We start from the raw sequence: 14,791 nt of genomic DNA, 5'->3' as shown, positions 1-14,791 counted from the left end.
TGTTGAATATAAATGAAGAGTTCAGTTTATTTTGCTCACTCTGATGAATCAGGCTGAACCTTCTACTGAGGACATACAAGGAGAAGATTTTGTCTTGTCATCCTGTTCCTGACATATCAAATAGAGCAGGAAAATACATGGGCATTGAATGGAATCTGACTTCTCCAACTGGAGTCAATGGGAGCAGTCTTGAGAACACATTGTCTGGACACTATTTTCAGTAAAATACTGGAACTCTGCATATCTCCCTGCACAGCACATTTCTCCATTCAGCTTGTTCCATTTTTGTACATGGTTCCCTCTGATTCCTGTCTCTGTGTCTCTCAGCCCGCAGTAATTTACCGTGCTGTCAGACAGCAGCTCATGGATGGTTCCTCACTTTTCGAACTGTCGAATGGTGCAGAAAATTAAGTCCCCACACCCTCTGCTCTAAAAACACTTCCGTAATTAGGGATGCGGATGAAGAAGTTAGGAGCTTTATCCTGGACTTGATGGTACAGCCGTAAGGAATATGAATGAGCTGTGCTCGAAAAACTCTAATTAATGGTAACTGAATCTCCCTCAAACTGTGTCATTGTAACTGGCTCCTGTGAGACACGGACACTAAAACTGATTTATTTTACATATTCTGATATATCCTGACCATTGATTAACTGTAAATAGCTCCTGAACCTTGGGGAGGAAAGTGTGCAGGTGACTTTCTCCCTCTCTGATGCCCCACAATGACAGCAGCTCAGACTCCAGCTCAATAACCCTGAGCACAGATTCCGCCAGCTGCAGACACTCGCCACAGATATGATTGTCCAGGTTTGCACAAACTCTCACATGCTGCAGTTCTGGCACACCACCTACCCTGTGAAGAGCATCAAACTCCCGTCCAGTTACAGGAGAAATAAAAAAAGGATTAACAACAGCATTCAACCCCTGCAGTTACACATGAACTCGCTGGTGTCTCAGCAGGTTGGATGGCCGATTGAATCCCTTCCCACACTCTGAGCAGGTGAACGGCCTCTCCCCACTATGAGTGTGTTGGTGTGTCTGGAGATTGGATGATTGTGTGAACTGCTTCCCACACACAGAGCACCTGAACATTCTTTCCCCAGTGTGAACTCGTTGGTGTTGAATAAGATGAGATGATTGTCTGAATCTCTTTTCACAGTGAGGACAGCTGAATGGTCGCTTGTCAGTGTGAACAAGCTGGTGTTTCATTAGATCTGGAGAGGTTTTAAAGCAATCCCCACAGTAAAAGCATTTATGAGGTCTCTTGTCACTGTGAACTCTCTGGTGTGACCCGAGGCTGGATGACTTTGTGAATCCCTTCCCACATGTGGAGCAGATGAACGGTCTCTCTCCAGTGTGAGCGCGTCGATGGGTTTCCAGCTGGGATGGGTAACTGAATCCCTTCCCACAGTCCCCACATTTCCATGGTTTATCCATGGTGCCGGTATCCTTGTGCCTCTCCAGATTGGATGATCAGTTGAAGCCTCGTCCAAACATGGAATACGTGTATGGTTTCTCCCCGCTGGAAATGGTGTGATTTGTTTTCAGGCTGTGTAACTGGTTAAAGCTCTTTCCACAGTCAGTTCACTGGAACACTCTCATTCGGGTGTGTGTGTGTCTCGGTGCTTTTCCAGTCAAACCGATGCTTGAACTCTTTCCCCACAGGCAGAACAGAGAAACATTTCTCCTTGCACAGTGAAAGGTCGATGATATTTAGCTCTTGATTAATTCAGTGACTCTGACTGATCGCAAAGAAATGTTTTTCTGTCTTCAGATCATCTCCTACTAACCCCCTGTAAAAAGAATTGATGGTGTCAGTATCACTCAGTCCAGGATAGAAATTCAGAACAGAAATATCTAGTTTCTGTGCAACATTCCCACCCTCTGTTCTTCCAAATATGTGATCCAATCAAACTAAAATAAGCTAAAATCAGCAACAAAGTCCTCACAAAAGGAAAGGGAATGTTCTTAACTAAACCAGAATGTTTTTTACGAACAAATGAATAAAGAGCTGAAGTGGGCCATTCAGCCCCTCCACCATTTATTAAGACTGTGGCTGATTTGATGGTAACCTCAAATCTGCATCATGCTTACCTCTGATAATCTATCACCCCCTTGCTTACCAAGAATCTATCCACCTCTGCCTTAAAAATATTCAAAGGTTCTGCTTCCACTACTTTTTCAGAAAGACAGTTTCAGACTCGCAACCCTCTGAGTGAAAGAATTTCTCCTGACCTCTGGTTTAAACGGGCGACTCCTTATTTTTAAACAGTGACCCCTCGTTCTAAGTTCTCTCACAGGAGGAAACAGCCTCTTTAAAATCACCTTGTCAAGACACCTCAGGATCTTATAATGGTTTAGTCAAGTCTTCTCTTGGTATTCTTAACTCCAGTGGATACAAGCCAAGTCTGTTCAAACTTTCCTTTCAAGACAATACACCCATTGCTGCTATTAGTCTGTTAAACCTTCTCTGAACTGCTTCCAACATATTGACATCCTTCCTTTAATAAGGTAACCAATACTGTACACAATATTCTAAATGTGGTCTCACCAATGCCCTGCACAACTGAAGCACAACCTGGTTACTTTTGCAATCAACTCCCTCACAATAAATGGTAACATGCTATTAGCTTTCCTAATTACTTGCCCTGCCTGTATAAGGGCCTTCTGTGATTCATGCACTGCGACACAAAGGTCTCTCTGCACCTCAGAACTCTGCAATCTCTCACCATTTAGATAAGTTTATCTTTTATTCTTTCTGCCAAAGTGGACATTTTACAGTCGCCCAATTCTACTCCATTTACCAGTTTTTTGCCCACTCACTTATCCTATGTGTATATTTTTGTAGTCTCCTTATGTCATATTTACGACTTATTTTCCTGCTTATAGTAGATTGGCCATGCTTAGTGTCCAAAGATATGTAGGTTAGGTAGACTAACCATGATGAAATGTGTGGCATTATAGGGATAGGGCTGGTGGTGGGCCTGGGTAAGGTGCTCTTTTGGAGAGTCAGGGCAGACCTTATGGGCCAAATGGCCTCCTTCTCCACTGTACGGATTCAATGCTTCTATGGTTTATCTTGTGTGATCATCAAATTTGGCAATCATCGCTGCAATCCCTTCATCAAAGTCATTTCTATATATTGTAAACAGTTCAGTTCCCAGCAGTGATTCCTGTGGCACACCACTTGCCAAAAGGGCCACCTAGATTTCCCTCAGTGGACCTGAACAGGCGCCAGTGTGTGACAGTAACTTCATTGCCATGTTAATTTACCCTACTTGCGGCACTAATAAATAAACTTTAAACGTTAATGATCCACAAACTCCTCTGGGCAGCACAGTGGTTAGCAACGTTGCCTCACAGCGCCAGGGACCCCGGGTGTTTTCCCAGCTTGGGTCACTGTCTGTGTGGAGTTTGCACGTTCTCCCCGTGTCTGCGTGGGTTTCCTCCGGGTGCTCCGGTTTCCTCCCACAGTCCGAAAGACGTGCTGGTTAGGTGTATTGGCCATGCTAAATTCTCCCTCAATGTACCCGAACAAGCGCCGGAGTGTGGTGACTAGGGGATTTTCACAGTAACTTCATTGCAGTGTTAATGTAAGCCTACTTGCGACACTAATAAATAAACGTTGAAACTTTCTATTGGTTCCTGTGACTCTGCGGGAACTCGGACCTCATTGGAAACAGACACTGAAGCCCCGCCCTCTATTGCGTCACCAAGGGGGCACGCATGCGCGCCATTCCCCGTTGGAACAAGATGGCGGCCGTTAACTACGGCTTTGTCCCGGGAAACAGACACGGAGCCGCAGACACGGGACCTTCAGGTCAGTATTTGGGGTTTGAGGCTTTCACCACGTGTTTCGAAACATTCCCCGTTCCACGGCTGGCACTATCACTCTCTCTAGGTCACCATATTCTTACCCGTTTGGAGATACGACGAACAACGAACACTCCGTGGCCATTGCTGCGCATGCTCCGAATACAGAGCGCTATTGCGTTTGCGCACTGCCCTGGATAGGGGACATCCACCGCCGCGGAGAACTCTGGGTAAAGTACCCACCATCTACTGTCCAAATTAGTTTTTCTGCTATGATGTGGGGATTAGGGCGGCGAGGCAAATAAATGAAGTTAGGAACCAAATAATATGTAAATCCAAGTGCACAGATCCTCCATAGAAAGAAGGAAAGTGCGAATTGGTGGAGAATCAAGAGTTCACAAAGCAGTGGCAAGAACTGCAGAAACCAACCCCTGCAATCACATAGGAACTGACCAAGTGAATCCTATCAGTGAGTAATTGTATGACCTCGTGTATGACTTAGATAATATATTTTAGTCATGTTAGCACACTAATAAAACTGAATTACTGGAAACAGGCTGCAGCTCTTTTCATTTTCATTTATTACAGAATGCAGGTGTCACTGGCATTTATTATCATTGCTGAATACTTTTGAGAAGGTGATGACAATCTGTCTTCCCTAACCACAGCAGCCCATGGAGGTTTCGGATGGTTTCTGGGTCCCCAGAATATTAGCCTGGGCCTTTGGATTACTAGTCCTGTGATATTACCACTGTGTCACCATCTTCCATCACAAAAAATACCCATTTTAGCATTTCCTGCTATTGAGGCAATTTTGTATCCAAAATGTAACTTGCTCGTGGATCTCTTGAGATTTGATGTTTCTGCCCAGTCTGCCATGTGGGAACACTGTAGATGGGGATAGAATGTTTCCTTGTGTGGGAGAATGGGTGGCACAGTGGTTAGCACTGCTGCCTGACAGCGTCGGAGACCTGGGTTCAATTCCCAGCTTGGGGCACTGCCTGTTCGGAGTCTGCACATTCTCCGTGGGTTTCCTCCCACAGTCCAAAAGACGTGCTGGTTAGGTGCATTGGCCATGCTAACTTCTCCCTCAGTGTATCCGAACCGTCGTTGAAGTGTGGCGACGCAGGGATTTTCACAGTAACTTAATTGCAGTGTTAATGTAAGCCTACTTGTGACACTAATAAATAAATAAGTAGAATCATCCAAAATGAGGGGCCAGAAATGTAAGTTAGTCACTGACAAATCCAATAGGGGAAATAAGGAGAAATGTGTTGGTCAGAGCAGCTACAATGTGAAACTCGCTACTACAGGAAATAGTTGTGGCAAAAAACCTTTCAAAATGAAACAAAATGAGTGGATAAGAGGGAAAAGAATAGAATGAGAAAGTGAAAGACTGAGCTGAGGGAGGTGGAATGGAAGGAGATGCTTGTGGAGTACCAACAGCAGCAGAGACTGACTGGGCCAAATGGCCAGTTTCTGTTATGTATATTCTGTGTAATTCTATGTAAACTGTTTCCACAGGATGTTCGAAGAGGAGGATTTACAGATAGGAAAAAAAATAATTTTTAAGATCTTCAGAGTGACACAATTCATCAGGACCTGAATATCATCGGCTGTTCAATGTGGAAGGAAAAATGCTTTTCTGTTCAAACATCAGTGTGACTGGAAAAACACTGAGACACACACACACCCGAGTGAGAGTGTTCCAGTGAGCTGACTGTGGAAAGAGCTTAAACCAGTTACACAGCCTGAAAAAAACATCACACCATTCGCAGCGAGGAGAAACTGTACACGTGGTTTATGTGTGGTTGAGGCTTCAACTGATCATCCAACCTGGAGAGAGACAATGACACTGGCACCATGGAGAAACCATGGAAATGTGGGGACTGTGGGAAGGGATTCAAATACCAATCTCGGCTGGAATATCATCGACACACTCACACTGGGGAGAGACCGTTCCTCTGCTCCATGTGCGGGAAGGGATTCACTCGGTCATCCGACCTTCTGAGACACCAAACCACTCACAATGAGGAAAGACCATTCACCTGCTCCACGTGTGAGAAGGCATTCATTCAATCATCCGATCTCAGGATACACCAGCGAGTTCACACTGGAGAGAGGCCATTCACCTGCTCTGACTGTGGGAAGAGATTCAGTCAGTCAGCCCACCTGCTGGCACACCAGCGAGTTCACACTGGGGAAAAGCCGTTCACCTGCTCTGAGTGTGGGAAAGCATTCATCCATTCATCCCACCTGGTGAGACACCAGCGAGTTCACACTGGGGAGAAGTTGTTTAACTGCTCCATGTGTGGGAAGGGATTCACTCAGTCACCCCATCTGGTGAGACACCAGCGGCTTCACAAATGACTGCAGGGATTAGATTCTGCTGTTAATCACATCCAGAACTGAACCATGTTCATTCTGACAGTTAGTGTTTCCTTCTGCTGAAAATAATTTAACTGAAGTTTTATATTCTGGTTATATGTCCAATAAACCAGCTTTGTTTTGAACCTATTGTTTTAGATTTTTATCTTTCCCACCCAAGTGTTTAACATCACCTGTCTGGGGCTCAAAAAGGACAATCTGGGGGAGGATCGTACGGCAGGAACGGAACTTCAGGCTGGACACAGTCCAGGAACACGGTGACCATCCACATTTTGTCCCTGTTGAATAAAATCAAACACAGCGTTTATTCTCCATCCAGTTATCTGACCTTTTCTATTTGTACAGCTTACACTGATCTCCCTGGTAACAGTTATTGTGCTTCCTTCCCTCATTTCCAATTAGTTATTATAAAATCTGTTTCTTCCAATCTATCTGGAACATCAGGTGGACCTTCCCAAGTGGAATTGAGACAGAGGTGAGATCAGCCATGATCAGATTGAATGGTGGAGCAGGCTTGAGGGGCTGAATTGCCGACTCCTGTTCCTAGTTCTTACGTTTTTCAGTTAACTATCATCACTGTCCCTGTGAGGGAATGTTTCTATCCTGGACTCGCTGTGATGGATTTTGGAAACTCCTTTCAAATGGACTTAGAGGGGGAGGATTTACACATCGTAAACCTAAACTAAGAAAAATATTTGTCTTTGATCAATCTTTAACTTTGGACATTTTTTTCACAGGACTTCAGAAGCTCAGTGGTGGAAGGCAAAAAACTCAAACAAAACATCGCAGCAGCATCTGACGCTATCACCTAAATAATTGTAATCCGAATATTATTGTAAGTTGAACATGGAAGGGGAAAGCACGGTTAACAGTGGGGAGAAACCGTACACGTGTTCTGTGAGTGGACAATGATCCAGCCCATCACCTGGCCTGTCAAGACACCAGCACAGTCAAGCTGGGGGAAACCATGGAAATGTGGGGACTGTGGGAAGGGATTCATTTGTTCATTCCCCCCCGAAACACCTGCTGAAACACAAGTGGGCTCACACTGGGGAGAGGCCTTCTTCCTGCCATAAGTGTGCGAAGGGATTTACTACCTCATCCATCTTGTTGACACACCAGTGTGTTCACACAGGGGAGAGGTCATTCACATGCCCTGAGTGTGGGAAGGAATTCACTCGTTCATCTATCCTGCTGAATCACCAGCGAGTTCACACTGGGGAGAGAGCTTTTACCTACCTGCTCTGAGTGTAGAAAAAGATTCACTGATTCATCCAACCTGCTGAAACACCAGCGAATTCACAATGGGGAGAGGCTGTTTATCTGTTCTGAGTGTGGGAAGGGATTCACTCAGTCATCTATCCTGCTGAAACACCCAGCGAGGTTCACACTGGGGAGAGACCGTTAACCTGCTCTGTGTGTGGGAAGGAATTTACTCCATTATCTCAGCTGCTGAAACACCAGCAAGTTCATGAGTGACTGGATTTGCTGTTAATCACACGCAGGACTGAACCGTTCTCATTGGCACCTGTTTCTGCTGATGTTAATCAGCCCCAGCCCAGTTGTAGAGCTTATGTTGTGGGTTAAAAGTCAAATAAACCGGCGATGTGTGAAATACGGTTTGATGAATGTTTATAATTTCTCTGACACAGGTTAGTTCCTTTTGAAGAGCTCCCCTCCTCCACTGTCTCCTCCATCGTCACCTCAACAGCAAGTATGAGGACTCATGGAGCTTCTTTGTCACTTAGTCAGGGATTCTGCTGTAATTGCTGCTGTTAATCACATCCAGGACTGAACCATGTTCATTCTGACAGTCCCTATAACTGGAATGGAGACTGTCAAGTAACTGAGCTTTGTTTAAACCTATTGTATATTTTTGTCTTTCCCACCTGAGTGTTTAACATCACTTGATTGGAACTCAGAAAGGGTAATCTAGGGGAGGATCATATGGCAGGAAGAGAACTTCAACCTGGACACAGTCCTTCAGGGTCACACTGAGAGGGACAAACAGCACTTTGGTCTTTCTAGAAAACCATAAGACATCGGAGCATTAGGCCACTCAGCCCATCGATTCTGCTCTGCCATTCAATCATGGTTGAAACTTTTCTCATCCTCATTCGCCTGCCTTTTCCCCATAACCCCTGATCCCCTAATTAATCAAGAACCTATCTATCTCTGTTCTAAAGACACTCAATGACCCGGCCTCCACAGCCTTCTGCGCTAAAGAGTTCCACAGATTCACCACTCTCTGGCTGAAGAAAGAAGGGCATGGACAGGGTGCACTGGGAGCAGCTGTTCCTCTTAGTTGAAGAGTCAGTTATGAGGGGACACAAGATAAAAGCACAGTCAAGCTGGGGGGAAACCATGGAAATGTGGGGACTGTGGGAAGTGATTCATTTGTTCATTCCACCCCCCCTCCCCCTCCCCCCCCCCCCCCCCAACCCCCCGGCTGAAGCACAAGTGGGCTCACCCCCCACTTTATCTTTATCTCACCTCTCTTCACTGACAGCAAAATCTCCATGTGGGTTAATCCTGAGGTGCGTGAGAAATGTGTCCAGCCGCTCTCTTCCATGACTCTGAGCTCCTGGACACGGAACAGAAACTCCTTTACAATGTGTTTTAGAGTCAGGAAGAACAACAGTGAATAATGGAAACGGGCTGTCAAATCAGAGATTGGTGTAAAATTGGGATCTGTTCCTGACTGAGTAAAATGGCAGGTTTAAGTTTCAAAATGTTAGTGTAACATTTGTGAATCTACCAATGTAAGGTCATGGTAACAGAATCACAGATTACTACAGTGCAGAAGATGCCCTTTGGCCCATCGAGTCTGCACTGATGCATGAAAGGCCCTGACCTGCCCACCTAATCCCACTTGCCAGCACTTGGCCCATGTTATGAATGTTATGGCGTGCCAGGTACTCATGCAGGTACTTTTTGAAGGATGTGAGGCATCCCGCCTCCACCCCCTCTCAGGCAGTGCATTCCAGACTGTCACCACCCTCTGGGTAAAGTTTTTCCTCAAATCCCCCCTAAACCTCCAACCCCCCACTTTTATCTTGTGTCCCCTTGTAACTGACTGTTCAACTAAGGGGAACAGTTGCTCCCTCTGCACCCTGTCCATGCCCCTCATAATCTTCAACACATCAAGTTACATTTCTATATGGAACCTTTAACCATTTCTCCCCTTCCATTGACTTCAATGTGATGGAAGCTGACTGTTAGAATGTCAACATATAAAATATATTTACAAATGATTGGACAGTTTCTTACATTTGGGATCTTTCTCTGTTTTGTGCACTTGAGGTGATAGATAACAGACTTTCTCATGTGACTATCTAGCAGGAATATTAGTTTTAAAGTTCTTTTTTATTAGTGTCACATTAACACTGCAATGAAGTTACAGTGAAAATTCCCCAGTCGCCACACTCCAGCACCTATTCGGGTACACTGAAGGAGAATTTAGCATAGCCAATGCCCTAACCAGCACAAGAAAACCAGAACATCCAGAGAAAACCCACACAGGCACAGGGAGAATGTGCAGACTCCACATAGATAGTGACCCAAGTCAAGAATTGAACCCATGTCCCTGGTGCTGTGAGGCAGCAGTGCTAACTACTGTGCCACCGTGCCGTCCAAAATCAGTTGTGAAACACAAATAATCTGATTTTAAGGCTTCCTGGTGCAATAAACTGATCATGCTCTTCCCAGCTAACACCATTTCACACCCGCATCTGTTGGATTTTAATGTGATTGTCCAATGTAGAAACCTTGCATCTTTTAGCCACTTTGAATTCATACACGCCCTTCTCCCTCCACCCCCTTCTCCCTCCCCCCCCTTCTCGCTCCCCCCCCCCCCCCCACCCCACCTAAAGAGATTGTCTTTGAAATCAGTCGTTCCTGAATGATATAAAATTGTGTATAAAATTATGAAGGGCATAGATAGAGTGAACAGTGGGAAGCTTTTTCCCAGGTCGGAGGTGACGAACACAAGGGGTCACGGGTTCAAGGTGAGGGGGGCAAGGTTAAACACAGATGTCAGGGGGACGTATTTTACACAGAGGGTGGTGGGGGCCTGGAATGCACTGCCAAGCAAGGTGATTGAGGCGGACACGCTGGGATTGTTTAAGACTCATCTAGATAACCACATGAACAGACTGGGAATAGAGGGATACAAAAGAATGGTCTAGTGGGCACATGAGCAGCGCAGGCTTAGAGGGCCAAAGGGCCTGTTCCTGTGCTGTATTGTTCTTTGATGACAATATTAAGCTTCTCTCTAACCTGTCCAAAACCTCCTGTCAGTTCATTAATTGAAACCAGGGACTCTCTCCCTTTTTAACCTGTCGGCACGGTTATTCCTTTAATTTACCTCTTGAATTAAACAAAGAACAAAGAACAATACAGCACAGGAACAGGCCCTTCGGCCCTCCAAGCCCGTGCCGCTCCCTGGTCCAACTAGACCATTCTTTTGTATCCCTCCATTCCCACTCCGTTCATATGGCTCTCTAGATAAATCTTAAATGTTCCCAGTGTGTCCGCCTCCACCACCTTGCCTGGCAGCGCATTCCAGGCCCCCACCACCCTCTGTGTAAAATATATCCTTCTGATATCTGTGTTAAACCTCCCCCCCTTCACCTTGAACCTATGACCCCTCGTGAACGTCACCACCGACCTGGGGAAAAGCTTCCCACCGTTCACCCTATCTATGCCTTTCATAATTTTATACACCTCTATTAAGTCTCCCCTCATCCTCCGTCTTTCCAGGGAGAACAACCCCAGTTTACCCAATCTCTCCTCATAACTAAGCCCCTCCATACCAGGCAACATCCTGGTAAACCTCCTCTGTACTCTCTCCAAAGCCTCCACGTCCTTCTGGTAGTGTGGCGACCAGAACTGGACGCAGTACTCCAAATGCGGCCGAACCAACGTTCTATACATCTGCAACATCAGACCCCAACTTTTATACTCTATGCCCCGTCCTATAAAGGCAAGCATGCCATATGCCTTCTTCACCACTTTTTCCACCTGTGACGTCACCTTCAAGGATCTGTGGACTTGCACACCCAGGTCCCTCTGCGTATCTACACCCTTTATGGTTCTGCCATTTATCGTATAGCTCCTCCCTACATTATTTCTACCAAAATGCATCACTTCGCATTGATCAGGATTGAACGCCATCTGCCATTTCTTTGCCCAAATTTGCAGCCTATCTATATCCTTCTGTAGCTTCTGACAATGCTCCTCACTATCTGCAAGTCCTGCCAATTTTGTGTCGTCCGCAAACTTACTGATCACCCCAGTTACACCTTCTTCCAGATCGTTTATATAAATCACAAACAGCAGAGGTCCCAATACAGAGCCCTGCGGAACACCACTAGTCACAGGCCTCCAGCCGGAAAAAGACCCTTCCACTACCACCCTCTGTCTTCTGTGACCAAGCCAGTTCTCCACCCATCTAGCCACCTCCCTCTTTATCCCATGAGATCCAACCTTTTTCACCAGCCTACCATGAGGGACTTTGTCAAACGCTTTACTAAAGTCCATATAGACGACATCCACGGCCCTTCCCTCGACAACCATTCTGGTCACTTCTTCAAATAACTCCACCAGGCTAGTGAGGCATGACCTCCCTCTCACAAAATCATGCTGACTATCGGTAATGAGTTTATTCCTTTCTAAATGCGCATACATCCTATCTCTAAGAATCTTCTCCAACAACTTCCCCACCACGGACGTTAAGCTCACCGGTCTATAATTACCCGGGTTATCCTTCCTACCCTTCTTAAATAACGGGACCACATTAGCTATCCTCCAATCCTCTGGGACCTCACATGCGTCCAGTGACGAGACACTGTTTGTGAATTGTTTGATGTTCCCATATCTCAGTGACAAATATTGAGCTGTTTGCTCCACGCAGTAAGAAGTCTCACAACCCCAGGTTAAAGTCCAACAGGTTTATTTGGTCGCACAAGCCACTAGCTTTCGGAGCACTGCTCTTTCATCAGGTCAGTGGGAGTTCTGTTCACAAACAGGGAATAGAAAGACACAAAATCAATTTACAAAATTTACAGCCTGCATACAATACGCATCTCTTTAACCTGTGCTTGACCCCCTCTCCACTCACATTGTCTGTACCTTTAAGACTTGATTACCTTAAAGACTCGCATTCCAACCATTATTTTGTAAATTGAGTTTGTGTCTGTAAATGCCCTGTTTGTGAACAGAACTCCCACTCACCTGATGAAGGAGCAGCGCTCCGAAAGCTTGTGGCTTGTGCTACCAAATAAACCTGTTGGACTTTAACCTGGTGTTGTGAGACTTCTTACTGTACTAATACATGTGACAATAATAAATCAAATTGTACGTTCAAATTGAAATTCTGTTCTCCAAGGGATGAGTTCAAAGATAAATAATTACTGCGCTTAATTCTTGAATTAATCCCTGCTGTCTGTGCTGAATGAACCCATCTCAGTGGTAAATGTTGATGTGTTTGCTCCGCACCCACAGGGCTCCATCTGTTTGCTCCACACCCACAGGGCTCCATCTGTTTGCTCCGCACCCACAGGGCTCCATCTGTTTGCTTCGCACCCACAGGGCTCCATCTGTTTGCTCCGCACCCACAGGGCTCCATCTGTTTGCCCCGCACCCACAGGGCTCCATCTGTTTGCTCCACACCCACAGGGCTCCATCTGTTTGCTCCGCACCCACAGGGCTCCATCTGTTTGCTCCGCACCCACAGGGCTCCATCTGTTTGCTCCGCACCCACAGGGCTCCATCTGTTTGCTCCGCACCCACAGGGCTCCATCTGTTTGCTCCGCACCCACAGGGCTCCATCTGTTTGCTCCGCACCCACAGGGCTCCATCTGTTTGCTCCGCACCCACAGGGCTCCATCTGTTTGCTCCGCACCCACAGGGCTCCATCTGTTTGCTCCGCACCCACAGGGCTCCATCTGTTTGCTCCGCACCCACAGGGCTCCATCTGTTTGCTCCGCACCCACAGGGCTCCATCTGTTTGCTCCGCACCCACAGGGCTCCATCTGTTTGCTCCGCACCCACAGGGCTCCATCTGTTTGCTCCGCACCCACAGGGCTCCATCTGTTTGCTCCGCACCCACAGGGCTCCATCTGTTTGCTCCGCACCCACAGGGCTCCATCTGTTTGCTCCGCACCCACAGGGCTCCATCTGTTTGCTCCGCACCCACAGGGCTCCATCTGTTTGCTCCGCACCCACAGGGCTCCATCTGTTTGCTCCGCACCCACAGGGCTCCATCTGTTTGCTCCGCACCCACAGGGCTCCATCTGTTTGCTCCGCACCCACAGGGCTCCATCTGTTTGCTCCGCACCCACAGGGCTCCATCTGTTTGAAGCCACAAACAGAAAGGTCCAGTTTTCTCCTGGAGTTTGACACAAAGCAGCTTTCACAATGATGCAGAGTTTCAGCCAATGAGAGCGATCCGGAGTCAGCCCCGCCCCTCATTCACTCCGATTGGTTGGAGGACCAGCCGCTCCCGCTCAGTCCTCCAGCCCCGCCCCCTCTTCCTATTGGTCCGGAGCCGCCGTCAATCACAGTATGGAGTACATGCGCAGTGTGGATTAGCTTTGACCGATTCACAGACGGTGAGTTTGCGGCGTGGCCGGAGAGATAGAGCTGGTGGGTGGATGGAGAAGCTTCATAAGCACTTGTAATGGACCTGAAAGCAGCATAAGGTGCTAACGGTCCCGAATTTGTATCTCTGGGGCAACAGCTGCTCCGCGCCGCTTCGCTCGGTAACAAACCCGGGTTAACGGCCACCATCTTTGGGGCGATGTGCAGGAGTGCGCATGCTCGCTGCTTCCTGTCAGCAGGAGGAGAGAATGTTGTGAATTTCTCTCCGGGACTGACAGGGATGGACTTTGGAAACTCCTTTTACAGGGAGTTAGAAGGGGAGGATTTACACACAGAAAACTCAACCCAAGAGAAATATTTATCTCTTCTAAATTTCTGTCCTGGATTAACAGTGATTTTTGTTTTGTAATCTTGATTTACAGAATACGACAATTGGAAAATTCAAACCGAAGATCACATCACATCTGGCAGCCATCCCGTTCTTTAGAATCTGAATATCATCAGCTTTTGAATGTGAAAGGTCAAAGGTTTGTCTGCTCTGTCTGTTGGGAACGATTTCAGATTTCTGGGGTGGCACAGTGGTTAAGCATTACTGCAACACAACGCCAGAGACCCAGGTTCGATTCCAGCCTCGGGTGATTGTGTGGAGTTTGCATGTCCTCCCCCATATTTCCTCCCACAGTCTAAAGATGTGCAGATGAGGTGGGTGGCCAATAACTGGTGTGAAGATAATCCCAGAAACTATAGTCAGTTTAGTCTTGGCAATAGGGAAAATTCCTGAAACAATAATTGAGGACAAATTTAATAGTCACCTGAGTAAATGTGGGTTAATAAGGAAAGCCAGCATGGATTTGTGAAGGGAACTAACCTGCTTAACCTGTTTTTTGATGAGGTTACAGACACCAGTGTTGAGGATAATGCTATTAATATGGTGAACATGGACTTCCAAAAGGCATTAGATAAATTGCTGCACAACAGACTTAGGAAC

The 14,791-nt window shown here is 46.6% G+C and overlaps 2 protein-coding genes across 2 annotated transcripts in view; one reads left to right on the top strand and one right to left on the bottom strand.

Annotated features, from left to right (window-relative positions):
* LOC144487683 (uncharacterized) overlaps positions 1 to 1,595 on the bottom strand; it is a 58,329-nt gene extending 56,734 nt beyond the window's left edge. The window contains 1 exon segment of the mRNA XM_078205765.1: positions 935 to 1,595. Within this exon segment, the coding sequence (XP_078061891.1) occupies positions 935 to 1,437 (503 nt within the window). The 5' untranslated portion in view covers positions 1,438 to 1,595.
* A 2,140-nt stretch (positions 1,596 to 3,735) lies between these two features.
* LOC144487681 (uncharacterized) lies at positions 3,736 to 6,323 on the top strand. Its single transcript, XM_078205763.1, has 2 exons — positions 3,736 to 3,820; positions 5,338 to 6,323. The coding sequence occupies exon 2, from the start codon at positions 5,677 to 5,679 to the stop codon at positions 6,181 to 6,183; it is 507 nt and encodes a 168-aa protein (XP_078061889.1). The 5' UTR covers positions 3,736 to 3,820; positions 5,338 to 5,676; the 3' UTR covers positions 6,184 to 6,323.
* Positions 6,324 to 14,791: the final 8,468 nt, after the last annotated feature.

The sequence above is a fragment of the Mustelus asterias genome, unplaced genomic scaffold, assembly GCF_964213995.1.
Source record: "Mustelus asterias unplaced genomic scaffold, sMusAst1.hap1.1 HAP1_SCAFFOLD_974, whole genome shotgun sequence".
Lineage (NCBI taxonomy): Eukaryota > Metazoa > Chordata > Chondrichthyes > Carcharhiniformes > Triakidae > Mustelus > Mustelus asterias.
Note: the sequence above shows the minus strand (reverse complement) of the source record. Positions and strands in the feature narration are given on the sequence as shown.

Coding starts and splice junctions, on each gene's coding strand:
- LOC144487681 (XM_078205763.1), top strand. CDS start 5,677: ATGGAGAAACCATGGAAATGTGGGGACTGTGGGAAGGGATTCAAATAC.